Here is a 24,763-nt window from a genome sequence, read left to right on the forward strand (position 1 = left end):
TGTGATTGTGATGTCTGTGATTGTGACGTCTGTGATTGTGATGTCTGTGATTGTGACGTCTGTGATTGTGATGTCTGTGATGTCTGTGATTGTGACGTCTGTGATTGTGACGTCTGTGATTGTGATGTCTGTGATTGTGATGTCTGTGATGTCTGTGATTGTGACTTCTGTGATTGTGATGTCTGTGATTGTGACGTCTGTGATTGTGATGTCTGTGATTGTGACGTCTGTGATTGTGATGTCTGTGATTGTGACGTCTGTGATTGTGATGTCTGTGATGTCTGTGATTGTGACGTCTGTGATTGTGATGTCTGTGATGTCTGTGATTGTGACGTCTGTGATTGTGACGTCTGTGATTGTGATGTCTGTGATGTCTGTGATTGTGACGTCTGTGATTGTGATGTCTGTGATGTCTGTGATTGTGACGTCTGTGATTGTGATGTCTGTGATTGTGATGTCTGTGATTGTGACGTCTGTGATTGTGACGTCTGTGATTGTGACGTCTGTGATTGTGATGTCTGTGATTGTGATGTCTGTGATTGTGATGTCTGTGATTGTGACGTCTGTGATTGTGATGTCTGTGATTGTGACGTCTGTGATTGTGATGTCTGTGATGTCTGTGATTGTGACGTCTGTGATTGTGACGTCTGTGATTGTGATGTCTGTGATTGTGATGTCTGTGATGTCTGTGATTGTGACTTCTGTGATTGTGATGTCTGTGATTGTGACGTCTGTGATTGTGACGTCTGTGATTGTGACGTCTGTGATTGTGATGTCTGTGATTGTGACGTCTGTGATTGTGATGTCTGTGATGTCTGTGATTGTGACGTCTGTGATTGTGACGTCTGTGATTGTGACGTCTGTGATTCTGATGTCTGTGATTGTGACGTCTGTGATTGTGACGTCTGTGATTGTGATGTCTGTGATTGTGACGTCTGTGATTGTGACGTCTGTGATTGTGATGTCTGTGATTGTGACGTCTGTGATTGTGACGTCTGTGATTGTGATGTCTGTGATTGTGACGTCTGTGATTGTGACGTCTGTGATTGTGACGTCTGTGATTGTGACGTCTGTGATTGTGACGTCTGTGATTGTGACGTCTGTGATTGTGATGTCTGTGATGTCTGTGATTGTGACGTCTGTGATTGTGATGTCTGTGATTGTGACGTCTGTGATTGTGATGTCTGTGATTGTGACGTCTGTGATTGTGATGTCTGTGATTGTGACGTCTGTGATTGTGATGTCTGTGATTGTGACGTCTGTGATTGTGACGTCTGTGATTGTGATGTCTGTGATTGTGACTTCTGTGATTGTGATGTCTGTGATTGTGACGTCTGTGATTGTGATGTCTGTGATGTCTGTGATTGTGATGTCTGTGATTGTGACTTCTGTGATTGTGATGTCTGTGATTGTGACGTCTGTGATTGTGATGTCTGTGATTGTGACGTCTGTGATTGTGATGTCTGTGATGTCTGTGATTGTGACGTCTGTGATTGTGATGTCTGTGATGTCTGTGATTGTGACGTCTGTGATTGTGATGTCTGTGATTGTGACGTCTGTGATTGTGATGTCTGTGATTGTGATGTCTGTGATTGTGACGTCTGTGATTGTGACGTCTGTGATTGTGATGTCTGTGATTGTGACGTCTGTGATTGTGACGTCTGTGATTGTGACGTCTGTGATTGTGACGTCTGTGATCGTGACGTCTGTGATTGTGACGTCTGTGATTGTGATGTCTGTGATTGTGACGTCTGTGATTGTGACGTCTGTGATTGTGACGTCTGTGATTGTGATGTCTGTGATTGTGATGTCTGTGATGTCTGTGATTGTGACTTCTGTGATTGTGATGTCTGTGATTGTGACGTCTGTGATTGTGATGTCTGTGATTGTGACGTCTGTGATTGTGATGTCTGTGATGTCTGTGATTGTGACGTCTGTGATTGTGACGTCTGTGATTGTGATGTCTGTGATTGTGATGTCTGTGATGTCTGTGATTGTGACTTCTGTGATTGTGATGTCTGTGATTGTGACGTCTGTGATTGTGATGTCTGTGATTGTGACGTCTGTGATTGTGATGTCTGTGATTGTGACGTCTGTGATTGTGATGTCTGTGATGTCTGTGATTGTGACGTCTGTGATTGTGATGTCTGTGATGTCTGTGATTGTGACGTCTGTGATTGTGACGTCTGTGATTGTGATGTCTGTGATGTCTGTGATTGTGACGTCTGTGATTGTGATGTCTGTGATGTCTGTGATTGTGACGTCTGTGATTGTGATGTCTGTGATTGTGATGTCTGTGATTGTGACGTCTGTGATTGTGACGTCTGTGATTGTGACGTCTGTGATTGTGATGTCTGTGATTGTGATGTCTGTGATTGTGATGTCTGTGATTGTGACGTCTGTGATTGTGATGTCTGTGATTGTGACGTCTGTGATTGTGATGTCTGTGATGTCTGTGATTGTGACGTCTGTGATTGTGATGTCTGTGATTGTGACGTCTGTGATTGTGATGTCTGTGATTGTGACGTCTGTGATTGTGATGTCTGTGATGTCTGTGATTGTGACGTCTGTGATTGTGATGTCTGTGATGTCTGTGATTGTGACGTCTGTGATTGTGACGTCTGTGATTGTGATGTCTGTGATGTCTGTGATTGTGACGTCTGTGATTGTGATGTCTGTGATGTCTGTGATTGTGACGTCTGTGATTGTGACGTCTGTGATTGTGATGTCTGTGATGTCTGTGATTGTGACGTCTGTGATTGTGATGTCTGTGATGTCTGTGATTGTGACGTCTGTGATTGTGATGTCTGTGATGTCTGTGATTGTGACGTCTGTGATTGTGATGTCTGTGATTGTGATGTCTGTGATTGTGACGTCTGTGATTGTGACGTCTGTGATTGTGACGTCTGTGATTGTGATGTCTGTGATGTCTGTGATTGTGATTGTGACGTCTGTGTTGCTGGTGCAGGTGAAGTACAGGGAGGCTCTGGAGGGTCAGAAGGGTCAGAAGCCCTGTTACAATCCTCTGGACTGTGTGTCCTTCAAACACAGTCAGGCCGCGGCTGCTCTGGCCTCACAGGTCAGAAACATCTACACCTGCAAAACAACCACAATGACACTATCACACTTTCAACTCTTATTTAAGAAGACAAAGGTTATATTTTATTGTCAAAATCCTTTGTCCTTGTTTACAGTTTATAAACTTGAGACTTTAATTGAATCTGAAATAAAATTATCTTAAATGTGTATTTTGACCGGACGCATGCCCTTTAATCCGTAGATCCAAACATAAACCAGGTCTAAACCAGGTCTAAACCAGGACTAAACCAGGTCTAAACCAGGACTAAACCAGGACTAAACCAGGACTAAACCAGGACTAAACCTGGTCTAAACCAGGACTAAACCAGGTCTAAACCAGGTCTAAACCAGGTCTAAACCAGGTCTAAACCAGGACTAAACCAGGACTAAACCAGGACTAAACCAGGTCTAAACCAGGTCTAAACCAGGACTAAACCAGGTCTAAACCAGGACTAAACCAGGACTAAACCAGGACTAAACCAGGACTAAACCTGGTCTAAACCAGGTCTAAACCAGGTCTAAACCAGGACTAAACCAGGACTAAACCAGGACTAAACCAGGTCTAAACCAGGACTAAACCGGGTCTAAACCAGGACTAAACCAGGTCTAAACCAGGACTAAACCAGGACTAAACCAGGACTAAACCAGGACTAAACCTGGTCTAAACCAGGTCTAAACCAGGTCTAAACCAGGACTAAACCAGGACTAAACCAGGACTAAACCTGGTCTAAACCAGGACTAAACCAGGTCTAAACCAGGACTAAACCAGGACTAAACCAGGACTAAACCGGGTCTAAACCAGGACTAAACTGGGTCTAAACCAGGACTAAACCGGGTCTAAACCAGGACTAAACCAGGACTAAACCTGGTCTAAACCAGGACTAAACCAGGACTAAACCAGGACTAAACCGGGTCTAAACCGGGTCTAAACCGGGACTAAACCGGGACTAAACCGGGACTAAACCGGGTCTAAACCGGGACTAAACCGGGACTAAACCAGGACTAAACCAGGACTAAACCGTGACTAAACCGGGTCTAAACCGGGACTAAACCGGGACTAAACCGGGACTAAACCAGAAAGAAAGGAAGATGAGAGAGGCAGGTGGAGGGATGAGGTGAGAGGAAGAGAGGGAGAAAAAAGGAGAGATGAAAAACCTCTAGAGGAAGCAGAGAGTGGGAGGAAAAGAGTGAGTCACAGACGTTATATAAGCATTTGTTTTGATTCATAAAAGACTCTCCTCCTCTCCTCCTCCTCTGCTCCTCTCCTCCTCCTCTGCTCCTCTCCTCCTCATCTGCTCCTCTTCCGCTTCTCCTGCTCTACTCCTCATCTTCTCCTCTTCTCATCCTATACTCCTTCTTTTCCTCCTCCTTGGCTCCTCGTCTTCTCCTCATCATCTTCTCCTCTCCTCCTCTGCTCCTCCTCCTCTTTCTCTTAAACAGGTGAAGTATAAATCGTCTCAAAAGGAGAAGTGGGAGCTCGGTTGTGACGTGCCGAACCTGCTGCAGCTCCAACACCTCCTCCACGCCTCCAAACTCCAGAGCAACGTAATGTCCCAAACCAGGACTAAACCAGAACTAAACCAAGACTAAACCAGGACTAAACCAGGACTAAACCAGAACTAAACCAAGACTAAACCAGGACTAAACCAGGACTAAACCAGGACTAAACCAGAACTAAACCAGGACTAAACCAGGACTAAACCAGGACTAAACCAGAACTAAACCAGGACTAAACCAGGACTAAACCAGGGCTAAACCAAGACTAAACCAGGACTAAACCAGGACTAAACCAGGACTAAACCAGGACTAAACCAGGACTAAACCAGGACTAAACCAAGACTAAACCAGAACTAAACCAAGACTAAACCAGGACTAAACCAGGACTAAACCAAGACTAAACCAGAACTAAACCAGGACTAAACCAGGACTAAACCAGGACTAAACCAAGACTAAACCAGGACTAAACCAGGACTAAACCAGGACTAAACCAGAACTAAACCAGGACTAAACCAGGACTAAACCAGGGCTAAACCAAGACTAAACCAGGACTAAACCAGGACTAAACCAGGACTAAACCAAGATTAAACCAGGACTAAACCAAGACTAAACCAGAACTAAACCAAGACTAAACCAGGACTAAACCAGGACTAAACCAGGACTAAACCAAGACTAAACCAGAACTAAACCAAGACTAAACCAGGACTAAACCAGGACTAAACCAAGACTAAACCAGAACTAAACCAGGACTAAACCAGGACTAAACCAAGACTAAACCAGGACTAAACCAGGACTAAACCAAGACTAAACCAGGACTAAACCAAGACTAAACCAAGACTAAACCAGGACTAAACCAAGACTAAACCAAGACTAAACCAGGACTAAACCAGGACTAAACCAGGACTAAGCCAAGACTAAACTAGGACTAAACTAGGACTAAACTAAAACTAAACCAGGACTAAACTAAAACTAAACCAGGACTAAACTAAAACTAAACCAAGACTAAACCAAGACTAATCCAAGACTAAACCAGGACTAAACCAGGACTAAACCAAGACTAAACCAAGACTAAACCATGACTAAACCAGGACTAAACCAAGACTAAACCAGGACTAAACCAGTTGTAAACCTGCAGGTGGCGTACAAGCGACAGCACCAAGAGAACAAGGCTCAGTTCCACATGGCTCTGGACACAGCGGAACAGCGCCACCACAAGGACAACGCAGTACTGCACTCACAGGTTCACTGCTTAGGATTGCGGCCTCTGCGGGCCTCTGCGAGCCTCCAGGGGCCTCTGCGAGCCTTCGGGCCTCCGGGGGCCTCTGCAAGCCTCCGGGCCTCCGGGGGCCTCTGTGGGCCTCTGGGGGCCTCCGGGGGCCTCTGCAGACCTTCATGGGCCTCTGCGAAGCCTAACACTAACACTAACCCTGTGTGCTCCAGGTGAAGTACAGAGAGCAGTACGAGAGGAGCAGAGGGCGCTCACAGATGGAGTTCTCTGACACTGAGGCCTACAGAGTGTCCAGAGAGGCCCAGAGGATGACCAGCCAGGTACGAGGCCCAGCACCGGACAAGGACCAGCAGTTTGAGGCCAGTTGTTTTCTGTGTTTGTGGAACAGAAAGAATATCGCCGTGACTACGAGGAGCAGATCAAAGGGAAGCCGCTGATGGAGGCGGATCAGACTCTGAGCTACAAGACGGCTCGCCTCGCCAGCTCTTTACTCAGCCAGGTACGGCTCCTCCACGGCTCTATTGTTGCTCCTCCACGGCTCTATTGTGGCTCATAACAGCTCCTTTACAGCTCCTTTATAGCTCTTTACAGCTCCTTTACAGCTCTTTACAGCTCCTTTACAGCTCTTTACAGCTCCTTTACAGCTCCTTTACAGCTCCTTTACAGCTCCTTTACAGCTCCTTTACAGCTCCTTTACAGCTCCTTTACAGCTCTTTACAGCTCCTTTACAGCTCTTTACAGCTCCTTTACAGCTCCTTTACAGCTCCTTTACAGCTCCTTTACAGCTCCTTTACAGCTCTTTACAGCTCTTTACAGCTCCTTTACAGCTCTTTACAGCTCTTTACAGCTCTTTACAGCTCCTTTACAGCTCTTTACAACTCTTTACAGGTCTTTACAGCTCCTTTACAGCTCCTTTACAGCTCCTTTACAGCTCCTTTACAGCTCTTTACAGCTCCTTTACAGCTCCTTTACAGCTCTTTACAGCTCCTTTACAGCTCCTTTACAGCTCTTTACAGCTATTTACAGCTCCTTTACAGCTCCTTTACAGCTCCTTTACAGCTCTTTACAGCTCCTTTACAGCTCCTTTACAGCTCTTTACAGCTCTTTACAACTCTTTACAGGTCTTTACAGCTCCTTTACAGCTCTTTACAGCTCTTTACAGCTCTTTACAGCTCCTTTACAGCTCTTTACAGCTCTTTACAGCTCTTTACAGCTCTTTACAGCTCCTTTACAGCTCCTTTACAGCTCTTTACAGCTCTTTACAGCTCCTTTACAGCTCTTTACAGCTCCTTTACAGCTCCTTTACAGCTCCTTTACAGCTCCTTTACAGCTCCTTTACAGCTCTTTACAGCTCCTTTACAGCTCCTTTACAGCTCTTTACAGCTCTTTACAACTCTTTACAGCTCCTTTACAGCTCCTTTACAGCTCTTTACAGCTCTTTACAACTCTTTACAGCTCATTTACAGCTCCTTTACAGCTCCTTTACAGCTCTTTACAGCTCTTTACAACTCTTTACAGCTCCTTTACAGCTCTTTACAACTCTTTACAGCTCCTTTACAGCTCCTTTACAGCTCCTTTACAGCTCTTTACAGCTCTTTACAGCTCTTTACAGCTCTTTACAGCTCCTTTACAGCTCTTTACAGCTCCTTTACAGCTCTTTACAGCTCTTTACAACTCTGTACTCAGTCCGCTGTATGTGTTTTATGTGCATTGTGTTTTTTGTGTATTTTCTGTGTTTTTTGTGTATTTTCTGTGTTTTTTGTGTATTTTCTGTGTTTTTTGTGTATTTTCTGTGTATTTTCTGTGTATTTGCAGAAGGAGTACAGGAAGGACCTGGAGGAGGTGAGGGGGCGGGGCCTCTCAGGAGCGGCTCTCGAGGAAACGCCAGAGCTGCTCAGGGCCAAGAACGCCACGTCCATCCTCAGTGAGGTCAGCGACAGCCTCCCGCGGTCATGTGACATAAACGAGCCAATCAGGCGCAGAGCAGGAGCTTAACAGTGATTGGCTGATGTCCCACAGCTAATATAACAAAGGTCAGGCTCTAACTCCTCCTTTTAGGGCGGGGCTAACTCGGCTCAGAGCAGCTCCTCGTCCAGATGAGACACGCCCCCTGCTGGACCAATGAGGGATTGTGTGTATGGAAGTGTTCAGGTCGCAGCGTTTATGAGTCACGTGACCGCGCCCTGTGACCAGAGGGTTGTCGGTTCACGTCCCACTCTCTCCAGAGGCTGTGGCACTGACTTGTGTGTGTGATGTGGTGTTGTTACAGAAGGAGTACAGGAAGGACCTGGAGGAGGTGAAGGGTCGAGGAGCTGCTCTAGAGGAGACTCCGGAGCTGCTCAGGGCCAAGAACGCCACCTCCATCCTCAGCCAGGTACTGCGCTCTGGCGTCAGTGTCCACGTCCTTGCGTTGTGTAGTATTAGGAAGTAGAAGTAGAAGTAGATTAAACGCTGAGTTGTGTTTTTTAGAAGTTGTACAAACAGACGGAGCAGCTCAGGGAGAACTCGTACGGCTCCGTCACCGACACTCCTGAACTCCTGCACGCCTCCTACGTCAAGGACATCTACAGCCAGGTACTTAGTCCTGGTTTAGTCCTGGTTTAGTCCTGGTTTAGTCCTGGTTTAGTCCTGGTTTAGACCTGGTTTAGTCCTGGTTTAGTCCTGGTTTAGTCCTGGTTTAGACCTGGTTTAGTCCTGGTTTAGACCTGTTCTAGACCTGGTTTAGACCTGTTCTAGACCTGGTTTAGACCTGGTTTAGTCCTGGTTTAGACCTGTTCTAGACCTGGTTTAGACCTGTTCTAGACCTGGTTTAGACCTGGTTTAGTCCTGGTTTAGACCTGTTCTAGACCTGGTTTAGACCTGTTCTAGACCTGGTTTAGTCCTGGTTTAGTCCTGATGATAGTTCTGTGTTTTGTAGAGTAAATACCGTGATGAGGCTCAGAGGATGAGGAGCAGCTACAGTCTTGTCTCAGACTCTCTTGAGATGGAACGAGTCCGAAACAACCAGCGACAGCTCAGCTCTGTAAGAACCACACGTTTACTCTGGAGGGCATCTGGGGGACATCTGAGGACCTCTGGGGGACATCTGAGGACCTCTGGAGGACCTCTGGAGGACCTCTGGAGAACCTCTGGGGGACATCTGGAGGACCTCTGGGGGACCTCTGGAGGACATCTGGGGGACCTCTGGAGGACCTCTGGGGGACCTCTGGGGGACATCTGAGGACCTCTGGAGGACCTCTGGGGGACCTCTGGAGAACCTCTGGGGGACATCTGGAGGACCTCTGGGGGACCTCTGGAGGACCTCTGGGGGACCTCTGGGGGACATCTGGGGGACCTCTGGAGGACCTCTGGAGGACCTCTGGGGGACCTCTGGGGGACCTCTGGAGGACATCTGGGGGACATCTGGAGGACCTCTGGGGGACCTCTGGGGGACATCTGGAGGACCTCTGGAGGACCTCTGGGGGACATCTGGAGGACATCTGGAGGACCTCTGGGGGACATCTGGAGGACCTCTGGAGGACATCTGGAGGACGCTGCAGGATGTGTTCACTTGTGGCTCTGTGTTGCAGCTGCGTTACTGCTGGGACTCCAAGATGATGCGAGGGCTGATGTCCTCTGTCCCAGAGACACCAGAGACCGTCCTGGCCCGAGAGAACAGCAAGAACATCAGCCACGTGAGTCTGAGAACACTTTAGAACATGAAGAACACTTTAGAACATAAAGAACACTTTAGAACATGAAGAACGCTTTAGAACATGAAGAACACTTTAGAACATGAAGAACGCTTTAGAACATGAAGAACACTTTAGAACATGAAGAACACTTTAGAACATGAAGAACACTTTAGAACATGAAGAACGCTTTAGAACGTGAAGAACACTTTAGAACGTGAAGAACACTTTAGAACTTGAAGAACACTTTAGAACGTGAAGAACACTTTAGAACTTGAAGAACACTTTAGAACATGAAGAACACTTTAGAACATGAAGAACACTTTAGAACATGAAGAACGCTTTAGAACGTGAAGAACACTTTAGAACGTGAAGAACACTTTAGAACTTGAAGAACACTTTAGAACGTGAAGAACACTTTAGAACTTGAAGAACACTTTAGAACATGAAGAACGCTTTAGAACGTGAAGAACACTTTAGAACGTGAAGAACACTTTAGAACATGAAGAACGCTTTAGAACATGAAGAACGCTTTAGAACATGAACACTTTAGAACATGAAGAACACTTTAGAACATGAAGAACGCTTTAGAACATGAAGAACACTTTAGAACATGAAGAACACTTTAGAACATGAAGAACACTTTAGAACATGAAGAACACTTTAGAACATGAAGAACGCTTTAGAACGTGAAGAACACTTTAGAACATGAAGAACACTTTAGAATATGAAGAACGCTTTAGAACATGAAGAACACTTTAGAACATGAAGAACACTTTAGAACATGAAGAACGCTTTAGAACGTGAAGAACACTTTAGAACATGAAGAACACTTTAGAATATGAAGAACGCTTTAGAACATGAAGAACACTTTACAACATAAAGAACACTTTAGAACGTGAAGAACGCTTTAGAACGTGAAGAACACTTTAGAACATGAAGAACACTTTAGAACTTGAAGAACACTTTAGAACATAAAGAACACTTTAGAACATGAAGAACGCTTTAGAACATGAAGAACACTTTAGAACATAAAGAACACTTTAGAACATGAAGAACACTTTAAAACATGAAGAACACTTTAGAACATGAAGAACACTTTAGAACATGAAGAACGCTTTAGAACATGAAGAACACTTTAGAACATGAAGAACACTTTAGAACATGAAGAACGCTTTAGAACATGAAGAACGCTTTAGAACATGAAGAACGCTTTAGAATATGAAGAACGCTTTAGAACATGAAGAACACTTTAGAACATGAAGAACACTTTAGAACATGAAGAATGCTTTAGAACATGAAGAACGCTTTAGAACATGAAGAACGCTTTAGAATATGAAGAACGCTTTAGAATATGAAGAACACTTTAGAACATGAAGAACGCTTTAGAACATGAAGAACACTTTAGAACATAAAGAACACTTTAGAACATGAAGAACACTTTAGAACATGAAGAACGCTTTAGAACATAAAGAACGCTTTAGAACATGAAGAACGCTTTAGAACATGAAGAACGCTTTAGAACATGAAGAACGCTTTAGAACATGAACACTTTAGAACATGAAGAACACTTTAGAACATGAAGAACGCTTTAGAACATGAAGAACGCTTTAGAACATGAAGAACACTTTAGAACATGAAGAACACTTTAGAACATGAAGAACACTTTAAGAACATGAAGAACACTTTAGAACATGAAGAACACTTTAGAACATGAAGAACACTTTAGAACATGAAGAACGCTTTAGAACATGAAGAACGCTTTAGAACATGAACACTTTAGAACATGAAGAACACTTTAGAACATGAACACTTTAGAACATGAAGAACACTTTAGAACATGAAGAACACTTTAGAACATGAAGAACGCTTTAGAACATGAAGAACACTTTAGAACATGAAGAACACTTTAGAACATGAAGAACGCTTTAGAACATGAAGAACACTTTAGAACATGAAGAACACTTTAGAACATGAAGAACACTTTAGAACATGAAGAACGCTTTAGAACATGAAGAACGCTTTAGAACATGAAGAACACTTTAGAACGTGAAGAACACTTTAGAACGTGAAGAACACTTTAGAACGTGAAGAACACTTTAGAACATGAAGAACACTTTAGAACATGAAGAACGCTTTAGAACATGAAGAACGCTTTAGAACATGAAGAACACTTTAGAACATGAAGAACACTTTAGAACATGAAGAACACTTTAGAACATGAAGAACGCTTTAGAACATGAAGAACGCTTTAGAACATGAACACTTTAGAACATGAAGAACACTTTAGAACATGAAGAACACTTTAGAACATGAAGAACACTTTAGAACGTGAAGAACACTTTAGAACGTGAAGAACACTTTAGAACATGAAGAACACTTTAGAACATGAAGAACGCTTTAGAACATGAACACTTTAGAACATGAAGAACACTTTAGAACATGAAGAACACTTTAGAACATGAAGAACACTTTAGAACATGAAGAACGCTTTAGAACATGAAGAACACTTTAGAACATGAAGAACACTTTAGAACGTGAAGAACACTTTAGAACGTGAAGAACACTTTAGAACGTGAAGAACACTTTAGAACATGAAGAACGCTTTAGAACATGAAGAACGCTTTAGAACATGAAGAACGCTTTAGAACATGAACACTTTAGAACATGAAGAACACTTTAGAACATGAAGAACACTTTAGAACATGAAGAACGCTTTAGAATATGAAGAACGCTTTAGAACATGAACACTTTAGAACATGAAGAACACTTTAGAACATGAAGAACACTTTAGAACATGAAGAACACTTTAGAACGTGAAGAACACTTTAGAACGTGAAGAACACTTTAGAACATGAAGAACACTTTAGAACATGAAGAACACTTTAGAACATGAAGAACGCTTTAGAACATGAACACTTTAGAACATGAAGAACACTTTAGAACATGAAGAACGCTTTAGAACATGAAGAACGCTTTAGAACATGAAGAACACTTTAGAACATGAAGAACACTTTAGAACATGAAGAACGCTTTAGAACATAAAGAACGCTTTAGAACATGAAGAACACTTTAGAACATGAAGAACACTTTAGAACATGAAGAACACTTTAGAACATGAAGAACGCTTTAGAACATGAAGAACACTTTAGAACATGAAGAACGCTTTAGAACATGAAGAACGCTTTAGAACATGAAGAACGCTTTAGAACATGAAGAACGCTTTAGAATATGAAGAACGCTTTAGAATATGAAGAACGCTTTAGAACATGAAGAACGCTTTAGAATATGAAGAACGCTTTAGAATATGAAGAACACTTTAGAACATGAAGAACGCTTTAGAACATGAAGAACACTTTAGAATATGAAGAACGCTTTAGAACATGAAGAACACTTTAGAACATGAAGAACGCTTTAGAACATGAAGAACGCTTTAGAACATGAAGAACGCTTTAGAACATGAAGAACGCTTTAGAATATGAAGAACACTTTAGAACATGAAGAACGCTTTAGAACATGAAGAACACTTTAGAACATAAAGAACACTTTAGAACATGAAGAACGCTTTAGAACATGAAGAACGCTTTAGAACATAAAGAACGCTTTAGAACATGAAGAACGCTTTAGAACATGAAGAACGCTTTAGAACATGAAGAATGCTTTAGAACATGAAGAACGCTTTAGAACATGAAGAACACTTTAGAACATGAAGAACACTTTAGAACATGAAGAACACTTTAAGAACATGAAGAACACTTTAGAACATGAAGAACACTTTAGAACATGAAGAACGCTTTAGAACATGAAGAACGCTTTAGAACATGAACACACTTTAGAACATGAAGAACACTTTAGAACATGAAGAACGCTTTAGAACATGAAGAACACTTTAGAACATGAAGAACGCTTTAGAACATGAAGAACGCTTTAGAACATGAAGAACGCTTTAGAACATGAAGAACGCTTTAGAACATGAACACTTTAGAACATGAAGAACACTTTAGAACATGAAGAACACTTTAGAACATGAAGAACACTTTAGAACGTGAAGAACACTTTAGAACATGAAGAACACTTTAGAACATGAAGAACACTTTAGAACATGAAGAACGCTTTAGAACATGAACACTTTAGAACATGAACACTTTAGAACATGAAGAACACTTTAGAACATGAAGAACACTTTAGAACATGAAGAACACTTTAGAACATGAAGAACGCTTTAGAACATGAAGAACGCTTTAGAACATGAAGAACGCTTTAGAACATGAAGAACGCTTTAGAACATGAAGAACACTTTAGAACATGAAGAACGCTTTAGAACATGAAGAACGCTTTAGAACATGAAGAACACTTTAGAACATGAAGAACGCTTTAGAACATGAAGAACGCTTTAGAACATGAAGAACGCTTTAGAACATGAAGAACGCTTTAGAACATGAAGAACGCTTTAGAATATGAAGAACGCTTTAGAATATGAAGAACGCTTTAGAACATGAAGAACGCTTTAGAACATGAAGAACGCTTTAGAACATGAAGAACGCTTTAGAACATAAAGAACACTTTAGAACATGAAGAACGCTTTAGAACATGAAGAACGCTTTAGAACATAAAGAACGCTTTAGAACATAAAGAACGCTTTAGAACATGAAGAACGCTTTAGAACATGAAGAACGCTTTAGAACATGAAGAACGCTTTAGAACATGAAGAACACTTTAGAACATGAAGAACGCTTTAGAACATGAAGAACGCTTTAGAACATGAAGAACGCTTTAGAACATGAAGAACACTTTAAGAACATGAAGAACACTTTAGAACATGAAGAACACTTTAGAACATGAAGAACGCTTTAGAACATGAAGAACGCTTTAGAACATGAAGAACGCTTTAGAACATGAACGCTTTAGAACATGAAGAACACTTTAGAACATGAACACTTTAGAACATGAAGAACACTTTAGAACATGAAGAACACTTTAGAACATGAAGAACGCTTTAGAACATGAAGAACGCTTTAGAACATGAACACTTTAGAACATGAAGAACACTTTAGAACATGAAGAACGCTTTAGAACATGAAGAACACTTTAGAACATGAAGAACACTTTAGAACATGAAGAACGCTTTAGAACATGAAGAACACTTTAGAACATGAAGAACACTTTAGAACGTGAAGAACACTTTAGAACGTGAAGAACACTTTAGAACATGAAGAACGCTTTAGAACATGAAGAACGCTTTAGAACATGAAGAACGCTTTAGAACATGAACGCTTTAGAACATGAACACTTTAGAACATGAAGAACACTTTAGAACATGAAGAACGCTTTAGAACATGAAGAACGCTTTAGAACATTTAGAACATGAAGAACGCTTTAGAACATGAAGAACGCTTTAGAACATGAAGAACGCTTTAGAACATGAACACTTTAGAACATGAAGAACACTTTAGAACATGAAGAACACTTTCAACGTGAAGAACACTTTAGAACATGAAGAACACTTTAGAACATGAAGAACACTTTAGAACATGAAGAACACTTTAGAACATGAAGAACGCTTTAGAACGTGAAGAACCCTTTAGAACGTGAAGAACACTTTAGAACATAAAGAACACTTTAGAACATGAAGAACACTTTAGAACGTGAAGAACACTTTAGAACATGAAGAACGCTTTAGAACATGAAGAACGCTTTAGAACATGAAGAACGCTTTAGAACATGAAGAACACTTTAGAACATGAAGAACACTTATGAACGTGAAGAACACTTTAGAACATGAAGAACGCTTTAGAACATGAAGAACGCTTTAGAACATGAAGAACGCTTTAGAACATGAACACTTTAGAACATGAACACTTTAGAACATGAAGAACGCTTTAGAACATGAAGAACGCTTTAGAACATGAACACTTTAGAACATGAAGAACACTTTAGAACATGAAGAACACTTTAGAACATGAAGAACACTTTAGAACATGAAGAACACTTTAGAACGTGAAGAACGCTTTAGAACATGAAGAACACTTTAGAACATGAAGAACACTTTAGAACGTGAAGAACACTTTAGAACGTGAAGAACACTTTAGAACATGAAGAACGCTTTAGAACATGAACACTTTAGAACATGAAGAACGCTTTAGAACGTTATTAGATTATAAGTAACATCAAATCTAAAAGTTGTAAAATGTCATGTTCAGGTTCATTACAAAGAGGAAGTGGGACGAGGAACTGCAGTGACTGAGACGCCAGAACTAGAACGAGTCCGACGCAACCAAGACAACATCAGCAATGTGAGAGACTAAACCAGGACTAAACCAGGACTAAACCAGGTCTAAACCAGGTCTAAACCAGGACTAAACCAGGTCTAAACCAGGACTAAACCAGGTCTAAACCAGGACTAAACCAGGACTAAACCAGGACTAAACCAGGTCTAAACCAGGTCTAAACCAGGACTAAACCAGGTCTAAACCAGGTCTAAACCAGGACTAAACCAGGACTAAACCAGGACTAAACCAGGACTAAACCTGGTCTAAACCAGGTCTAAACCAGGACTAAACCAGGACTAAACCAGGACTAAACCAGGACTAAACCAGGACTAAACCAGGTCTAAACCAGGACTAAACCAGGTCTAAACCAGGACTAAACCAGGACTAAACCAGGACTAAACCAGGACTAAACCTGGACTAAACCTGGACTAAACCAGGACTAAATCAGGACTAAACCAGGACTAAACCAGGACTAAACCTGGTCTAAACCAGGTCTAAACCAGGACTAAACCAGGACTAAACCAGGACTAAACCAGGACTAAACCAGGACTAAACCAGGTCTAAACCAGGACTAAACCAGGTCTAAACCAGGACTAAACCAGGACTAAACCAGGACTAAACCAGGACTAAACCTGGACTAAACCTGGACTAAACCAGGACTAAATCAGGACTAAACCAGGACTAAACCTGGACTAAACCTGGACTAAACCAGGACTAAACCTGGACTAAACCTGGACTAAACCAGGACTAAATCAGGACTAAACCAGGACTAAACCTGGACTAAACCTGGACTAAACTTGCTGTGTTGTTTGTCCAGGTAAAGTACCGCAGTGACCTACAGGAGCTGAGGGGGCGGAGCTTGACTCTCCTGGACACACCTGAGTACAGACGAGTGCGCCGGAGCCAGGACGCCGTTTCCATGGTAACACCGCATCCGTGCCGCCATGGTGACGGAGGTGGAGCTAACGAAACCAGTGCACTGAAGTGAAGTGTGGCACTAATCACCAGACTAAACCAGGACTAAACCAGGACTAAACCAGGACTAAACCAAGACTAAACCAAGACTAAACCAAGACTAAACCAAGACTAAACCAGGACTAAACCAGGACTAAACCAAGACTAAACCAAGACTAAACCAAGACTAAACCAAGACTAAACCAGGACTAAACCAAGACTAAACCAGGACTAAACCAGGACTAAACCAGGACTAAACCAGGACTAAACCAGGACTAAACCAGGACTAAACCAAGACTAAACCAGGACTAAACCAGGTCTAAACCAGGACTAAACCAATACTAAACCAGGACTAAAATAGGACTAAACCAGGACTAAACAGGACTAAAATAGGACTAAAATAGGTCTAAACCAGGACTAAAATAGGACTAAACCAAGACTAAACCAGGTGTAAACCAGGACTAAAATAGGACAAAAATCGGACTAAACCAGGACTAAACCAGGACTAAACCAGGTCTAAACCAGGACTAAACCAGGACTAAACCAGGACTAAACCAGGTCCAAACCAGGTCTAAACCAGGTCTAAACCAGGACTGAACCAGGACTAAACCAGGACTAAACCAGGTCTAAACCAGGACTAAACCAGGTCTAAACCAGGACTAAACCAGGACTAAACCAGGACTAAACCAGGTCTAAACCAGGTCTAAACCAGGACTAAACCAGGTCTAAACCAGGACTAAACCAGGACTAAACCAGGACTAAACCAGGACTGAACCAGGACTAAACCAGGACTAAACCAGGTCTAAACCAGGACTAAACCAGGTCTAAACCAGGACTAAACCAGGACTAAACCAGGACTAAACCAGGACTAAACCAGGTCTAAACCAGGTCTAAACCAGGTCTAAACCAGGACTGAACCAGGACTAAACCAGGACTAAACCAGGTCTAAACCAGGACTAAACCAGGTCTAAACCAGGACTAAACCAGGACTGAACCAGGACTAAACCAGGACTAAACCAGGACTAAACCAGGCCTAAACCAGGTCTAAACCAGGACTAAACCAGGTCTAAACCAGGACTAAACCAGGACTAAACCAGGACTAAACAAGGACTAAACAAGGACTAAACCTGTTCTAATTCTTGTCTTGTGTGTTTTAGCAGGAGCTGGAGAAGATTTGAACAGAAACACTTTCAACCTCGTTTGTGACTAAATGCACCTGTGACTGAGTGAATGTGTTCATTATTAACAGTTATTAAAGACATGATCATGAAGAGTTATTAAAGACATGATCATGAAGAGTTATTAAAGACATGATCATGAAGAGTTATTAAAGACATGATCATGAAGAGTTATTAAAGACATGATCATAAACAGTTTTGTGCTGACTTAGTTTCTCTCCGGACTCAGGTCAAGTACCACGAGGACTTCGAGCGGTCCCGCGGCCGAGGCTCTGCCCTGGGACTGGACGAGCCGGGGATGGAGCGCTACCACAGAGCCAATCAGATGATCGGGGAGGCGGGATTTAGCCGAGGGCCACACCCCCAGAGTCTGGACATGGACAGAAAGCCCGGAGGCATCATCATGGGTCAGTGTCCAGGCAACGTGTTCTGTCCATCTGACACATGAGGGTTCGATCTTCCTGGTTAGATCTTCTTGGTTAGATCTTCTTGGTTAGATCTTCCTGGTTAGATCTTCTTGGTTAGATCTTCTTGGTTAGATCTTCCTGGTTAGATCTTCTTGGTTAGATCTTCTTGGTTAGATCTTCCTGGTTAGATCTTCTTGGTTAGATCTTCCTGGTTAGATCTTCTTGGTTAGATCTTCTTGGTTAGATCTTCTTGGTTAGATCTTCTTGGTTAGATCTTCTTGGTTAGATCTTCTTGGTTAGATCTTCCTGGTTAGATCTTCTTGGTTAGATCTTCTTGGTTAGATCTTCCTGGTTAGATCTTCTTGGTTAGATCTTCCTGGTTAGATCTTCTTGGTTAGATCTTCTTGGTTAGATCTTCTTGGTTAGATCTTCCTGGTTAGATCTTCTTGGTTAGATCTTCTTGGTTAGATCTTCTTGGTTAGATCTTCCTGGTTAGATCTTCTTGGTTAGATCTTCTTGGTTAGATCTTCTTGGTTAGATCTTCTTGGTTAGATCTTCCTGGTTAGATCTTCTTGGTTAGATCTTCTTGGTTAGATCTTCCTGGTTAGATCTTCTTGGTTAGATCTTCTTGGTTAGATCTTCTTGGTTAGATCTTCTTGGTTAGATCTTCCTGGTTAGATCTTCTTGGTTAGATCTTCTTGGTTAGATCTTCTTGGTTAGATCTTCCTGGTTAGATCTTCTTGGTTAGATCTTCTTGGTTAGATCTTCTTGGTTAGATCTTCTTGGTTAGATCTTCCTGGTTAGATCTTCTTGGTTAGATCTTCTTGGTTAGATCTTCCTGGTTAGATCTTCTTGGTTAGATCTTCTTGGTTAGATCTTCTTGGTTAGATCTTCTTGGTTAGATCTTCTTGGTTAGATCTTCTTCAGGTTCCTCTGTCATTCTAAATGTTTGGAGTCTTTTGTGTCCTGGACCTGAAGACCTGAAGGTTTGGAGAGCAGACCCAGGATCCATCTTTGACTTTGACCCTCTGGAGGACAACATCCAGTCCAAGAGTCTGCGCCGCATCTCTGGTACCAGGACAGGACCAGGACAAGAGCAGGACAGGACCAGGACCAGGACAGGAGCAGGACAGGACCAGGACAGGAGCAGGACAGGACCAGGACAGGAGCAGGACCAGGACAGGACCAGGACAAGAGCAGGACAGGACCAGGACCAGGACAGGAGCAGGACAGGACCAGGACAGGAGCAGGACAAGAGCAGGACAGGACCAGGACCAGGACAGGAGCAGGACAGGACCAGGACAGGAGCAGGACAAGAGCAGGACAGGACCAGGACCAGGACAGGACTAAACCAGGACTAAAGCTGGACTAAAGCAGGACTAAAGCAGGTCTAAAGCAGGACTAAAGCAGGACTAAAGCAGGACTAAAGCAGGACTAAACCAGGACTAAAGCTGGACTAAAACAGGACTAAAGCAGGACTAAAGCAGAACTAAACCAGGACTAAACCAGGACTAAAGCAGGACTAAAACAGGACTAAAGCAGGACTAAACCTGGACTTAACCTGGACTAAAACAGGACTAAAGCAGGGCTAAACCTGGACTAAAGCAGGACTAAACCTGGACTAAACCTGGACTAAAGCAGGACTAAACCTGGACTAAAGCAGGACTAAAGCAGGACTAAACCAGGACTAAAGCTGGACTAAAACAGGACTAAAGCAGAACTAAACCAGGACTAAAACAGGACTAAACCAGGACTAAACCAGGACTAAAGCAGGACTAAAACAGGACTAAACCTGGACTAAACCTGGACTAAACCTGGACTAAAACAGGACTAAAGCAGGGCTAAACCTGGACTAAACCTGGACTAAAGCAGGACTAAAGCAGGACTAAAACAGGACTTAACCTGGACTAAAGCAGGACTAAAGCAGGACTAAAGCAGGACTAAAACAGGACTTAACCTGGACTAAAGCAGGACTAAACCAGGACTAAACCAGGACTAAAGCAGGACTAAAACAGGACTAAAGCAGGACTAAACCTGGACTAAACCTGGACTAAAACAGGACTAAAGCAGGGCTAAACCTGGACTAAACCTGGACTAAAGCAGGACTAAAGCAGGACTAAAACAGGACTTAACCTGGACTAAAGCAGGACTAAAGCAGGACTAAAGCAGGACTAAACCTGGGCTAAACCTGGACTAAAGCAGGACTAAACCTGGGCTAAACCTGGACTAAAGCAGGACTAAAGCAGGGCTAAACCTGGACTAAAGCAGGACTACAGCAGGACTAAAGCAGGGCTAAACCTGGACTAAAGCAGGACTACAGCAGGACTAAAGCAGGGCTAAACCTGGACTAAAGCAGGACTACAGCAGGACTAAAACAGGACTAAAGCAGGACTAAAACAGGACTAAAGCAGGACTAAAGCGGGTGTGGTTTGTGTCTCAGGACGGGTGGAGTTCAGACAGACGCGCTCGCTGCCTCAGAGTCGAGCTCAGTCTGTGTCCTCAGAGCTGTGGGACCAGAGCAGCGCCGACACCGGTACTGACCTAAACCGGACCCAGACCGGACCCAGACCGGACCCAGACCGGGTCCAGACCGGGTCTAGACCGGGTCTAGACCGGACCCAGAGCGGGTCCAGACCGGGTCCAGACCGGGTCCAGACCGGGTCCAGACCGGGTCCAGACCGGGTCTAGACCGGGTCTAGACCGGACCCAGAGCGGGTCCAGACCGGGTCCAGACCGGGTCCAGACCGGGTCCAGACCGGGTCCAGACCGGGTCCAGACCGGTCACTCTGAGCATGTTTCTCACTTTCTGCTTTAAACACACTTTTTCCTTTACGTTTTGAGTGTTTCTCTGGTTTGAGGAGCACTGAGTGTTTGTGTCTCACTGTCCACAAGTCCTCACATGAGACGTGATGTCCTGCTCTGAGATCCCGCCCCAAAGGAGGAGGAGCCACTGAGGATGTGGCATTGTTCTTTTGTCTCAAACACACGCCCTTCTTCATGTTTAGCATTATTCACTCTCTGGAGTTAGATACTGTCGCCACAGCTGCCCTGGGGCAGACCATTGGCTCCTCCCACCAACTCACTGGGTCTCTGTCCGAGGAGGTCTACAAGAAGAAGAGTTCAGATCATAACTCCTCCTCTAGGGCGCGACCTCAGAGCTACTCAGACCAGGACCTTTAGATTGAAAATGCCTTCTGGATTTAACAGTGTTCAGGTGACGAATGAGCAGCTCTTAACCCTCATGTGTGTTTGTGTGTAACATATGTGTAACATGTCTGTGTTTGTGTGTAACATGTGTGTGTTTTTGTGTAACATGTGTGTGTTTGTGTGTAACATGTGTGTGTGTTTGTGTGTAACATGTGTGTGTTTGTGTGTAACATGTGTGTAACATGTGTGTGTTTGTGTGTAACATGTGTGTGTGTTTGTGTGTAACATGTATGTGTTTGTGTGTAACATGTGTGTAACATGTGTGTGTTTGTGTGTAACATGTATGTAACATGTGTGTAGCATGTGTGTAACAGGTGTGTGTTTGTGTGTAACATGTGTGTGTTTGTGTGTAACATGTGTGTGTTTGTGTGTAACATGTGTGTGTTTGTGTGTAACATGTATGTAACATGTGTGTAGCATGTGTGTAACATGTGTGTGTTTGTGTGTAACATGTGTGTGTTTGTGTGTAGCATGTGTGTAACATGTGTGTGTTTGTGTGTAACATGTGTGTAACATGTGTGTGTTTGTGTGTAACATGTGTGTAACATGTGTGTGTTTGTGTGTAACATGTGTGTAACATGTGTGTGTTTGTATGTAACATGTGTGTAACGTGTGTTTGTGTGTAACAGGTGTGTTTGTGTGTAACATGTGTGTGTTTGTGTGTAACATGTGTGTAACATGTTTGTGTGTAACATGTGTGTGTTTGTGTGTAACATGTATGTGTTTGTGTGTAACATGTGTGTAACGTGTGTTTGTGTGTAACATGTATGTGTTTGTGTGTAACATGTGTGTAACGTGTGTTTGTGTGTAACATGTGTGTGTTTGTGTGTAACATGTGTGTAACATGTGTGTGTTTGTGTGTAACATGTGTGTGTTTGTGTGTAGCATGTGTGTAACATGTGTGTGTTTGTGTGTAACATGTGTGTAACATGTGTGTGTTTGTGTGTAACATGTGTGTAACATGTGTGTGTTTGTGTGTAACATGTGTGTAACATGTGTGTGTTTGTATGTAACATATGTGTAACGTGTGTTTGTGTGTAACAGGTGTGTTTGTGTGTAACATGTGTGTGTTTGTGTGTAACATGTGTGTAACATGTTTGTGTGTAACATGTGTGTGTTTGTGTGTAACATGTATGTGTTTGTGTGTAACATGTGTGTAACGTGTGTTTGTGTGTAACATGTATGTGTTTGTGTGTAACATGTGTGTAACGTGTGTTTGTGTGTAACATGTGTGTGTTTGTGTGTAACATGTGTGTAACATGTGTGTGTTTGTGTGTAACATGTGTGTAACATGTGTGTGTTTGTGTGTAACATGTCTGTGTTTATGTGTAACATGTGTGTAACGTGTGTTTGTGTGTAACATGTATGTGTTTGTGTGTAACATGTGTGTAACGTGTGTTTGTGTGTAACATGTGTGTGTTTGTGTGTAACATGTGTGTATTTGTGTGTAACATGTGTGTTTGTGTGTAACATGTGTGTAACATGTGTGTATTTGTGTGTAACATGTGTGTAACATGTTTGTGTGCAGCTCCTGTGCTTCCCGGGGCGTACCAGCAGATGGCGCAGCCGCAGCAGTACGGATACATGCGCCAGACGAGTCTGTCCTCCGTGAGATCTGTGACCACGCCCCCACACGCCCCCAACATGGTACTGGACCAGGACTGGACCAGGACTGGACCAGGACTGGACCAGGACTGGACCAGGACTGGACCAGGACTGGACCAGGACTGGACCAGGACTGGACCAGGACTGACTGGACTTTGACTTTGTTCATCACGTTTTGATGGTGTTTCTAACGTGACTGTGCCTCTCTGCTGCCCCTGCTGTGCGGTCCCTGCGGTCCGGCCCCTGCTGTCCGGCCCCTGCTGTGCGGCCCCGTTGTCGGGCCCCTGCTGTCGGGCCCCTGCAGCGCGTGTACAGAGCGCTGTACGATTACGCGGCCCAGGACCACGATGAGGTTTCCTTCAGAGACGGAGACGTTATCGTGAACGCGCAGCACATCGACGAGGGCTGGATGTACGGGACGGTGCAGAGGACGGGCCAGTCCGGCATGCTCCCGGCCAACTACGTGGAGACCGCCCACTGAGGGACGGCCTACTGAGGGACTGCCCACTGAGGGACGGCCCCCTGAAGGACAGCCCAAAGAGGGACGGCCCACTGAAGGACAGCCCATTGAGGGACGGCCCACTGAGGGACGGCCCCCTGAAGGACGGCCCATTGAGGGACGGCCCACCGAGGGACGGCCCCCTGAAGGACGGCCCATTGAGGGACGGCCCACCGAGGGACGGCCCCCTGAAGGACGGCCCATTGAGGGACGGCCCACTGAGGGACGGCCCCCTGAAGGGCGGCCCACTGAGGAGGGGCTCAGGGCTTTCACACACATCCTGCTGTTTCCTTTTTTATCACACTTTTAATTGCGTCGCCTAAAAAAACTATTTGTGATTGTGTCAACATCAAACAGCATCTAAAATGTGTCAATGTGTGTTAGTCTGGATTTAATCTGGATTTAATCTGGATATAAGGATGTCACTTCCTGTACGAGTGTCCCTGGTGTGATGTCACTTCCTGTGTGAATGTCCTTGGTGTGATGTCACTTCCTGTGTGAATGTCCTTGGTGTGATGTCACTTCCTGTATGAGAGTCCCTGGTGTGATGTCACTTCCTGTACGAGTGTCCCTGGTGTGATGTCACTTCCTGTACGAGTGTCCCTGGTGTGATGTCACTTCCTGTGTGAATGTCCTTGGTGTGATGTCACTTCCTGTGTGAATGTCCTTGGTGTGATGTCACTTCCTGTATGAGAGTCCCTGGTGTGATGTCACTTCCTGTGTGAATGTCCTTGGTGTGATGTCACTTCCTGTATGAGAGTCCCTGGTGTGATGTCACTTCCTGTATGAGAGTCCCTGGTGTGATGTCACTTCCTGTATGAGTGTCCCTGGTGTGATGTCACTTCCTGTGTGAATGTCCTTGGTGTGATGTCACTTCCTGTGTGAATGTCCTTGGTGTGATGTCACTTCCTGTATGAGAGTCCCTGGTGTGATGTCACTTCCTGTACGAGTGTCCCTGGTGTGATGTCACTTCCACTTCCTGTATGAGTGTCCCTGGTGTGATGTCACTTCCTGTGTGAATGTCATTGGTGTGATGTCACTTCCTGTGTGAATGTCCTTGGTGTGATGTCACTTCCTGTATGAGAGTCCCTGGTGTGATGTCACTTCCTGTACGAGTGTCCCTGGTGTGATGTCACTTCCAATTCCTGTATGAGTGTCCCTGGTGTGATG

General features: G+C 43.7%; 1 protein-coding gene across 1 annotated transcript in view; it reads left to right on the forward strand.

Moving 5' to 3' along the window:
• LOC140372538 (uncharacterized) overlaps positions 1-23,935 on the forward strand; it is a 112,890-nt gene extending 88,955 nt beyond the window's left edge. Inside the window, 17 exon segments of the mRNA XM_072459670.1 lie at positions 2,946-3,079; positions 4,519-4,623; positions 5,711-5,815; positions 6,016-6,123; positions 6,192-6,302; positions 7,619-7,732; positions 8,073-8,177; positions 8,273-8,377; positions 8,721-8,825; positions 9,373-9,477; positions 15,675-15,767; positions 16,561-16,665; positions 18,105-18,282; positions 19,261-19,353; positions 20,723-20,815; positions 23,018-23,136; positions 23,399-23,935. Of these exon segments, the coding sequence (XP_072315771.1) occupies positions 2,946-3,079; positions 4,519-4,623; positions 5,711-5,815; positions 6,016-6,123; positions 6,192-6,302; positions 7,619-7,732; positions 8,073-8,177; positions 8,273-8,377; positions 8,721-8,825; positions 9,373-9,477; positions 15,675-15,767; positions 16,561-16,665; positions 18,105-18,282; positions 19,261-19,353; positions 20,723-20,815; positions 23,018-23,136; positions 23,399-23,575 (1,955 nt within the window). The 3' untranslated portion in view covers positions 23,576-23,935.
• Positions 23,936-24,763: the final 828 nt, after the last annotated feature.

This window comes from Eucyclogobius newberryi, unplaced genomic scaffold, assembly GCF_026437365.1.
Source record: "Eucyclogobius newberryi isolate DKJ021-1_F unplaced genomic scaffold, fEucNew1.0.hap1 SCAF_247, whole genome shotgun sequence".
In the NCBI taxonomy this organism is placed as follows: domain Eukaryota; kingdom Metazoa; phylum Chordata; class Actinopteri; order Gobiiformes; family Gobiidae; genus Eucyclogobius; species Eucyclogobius newberryi.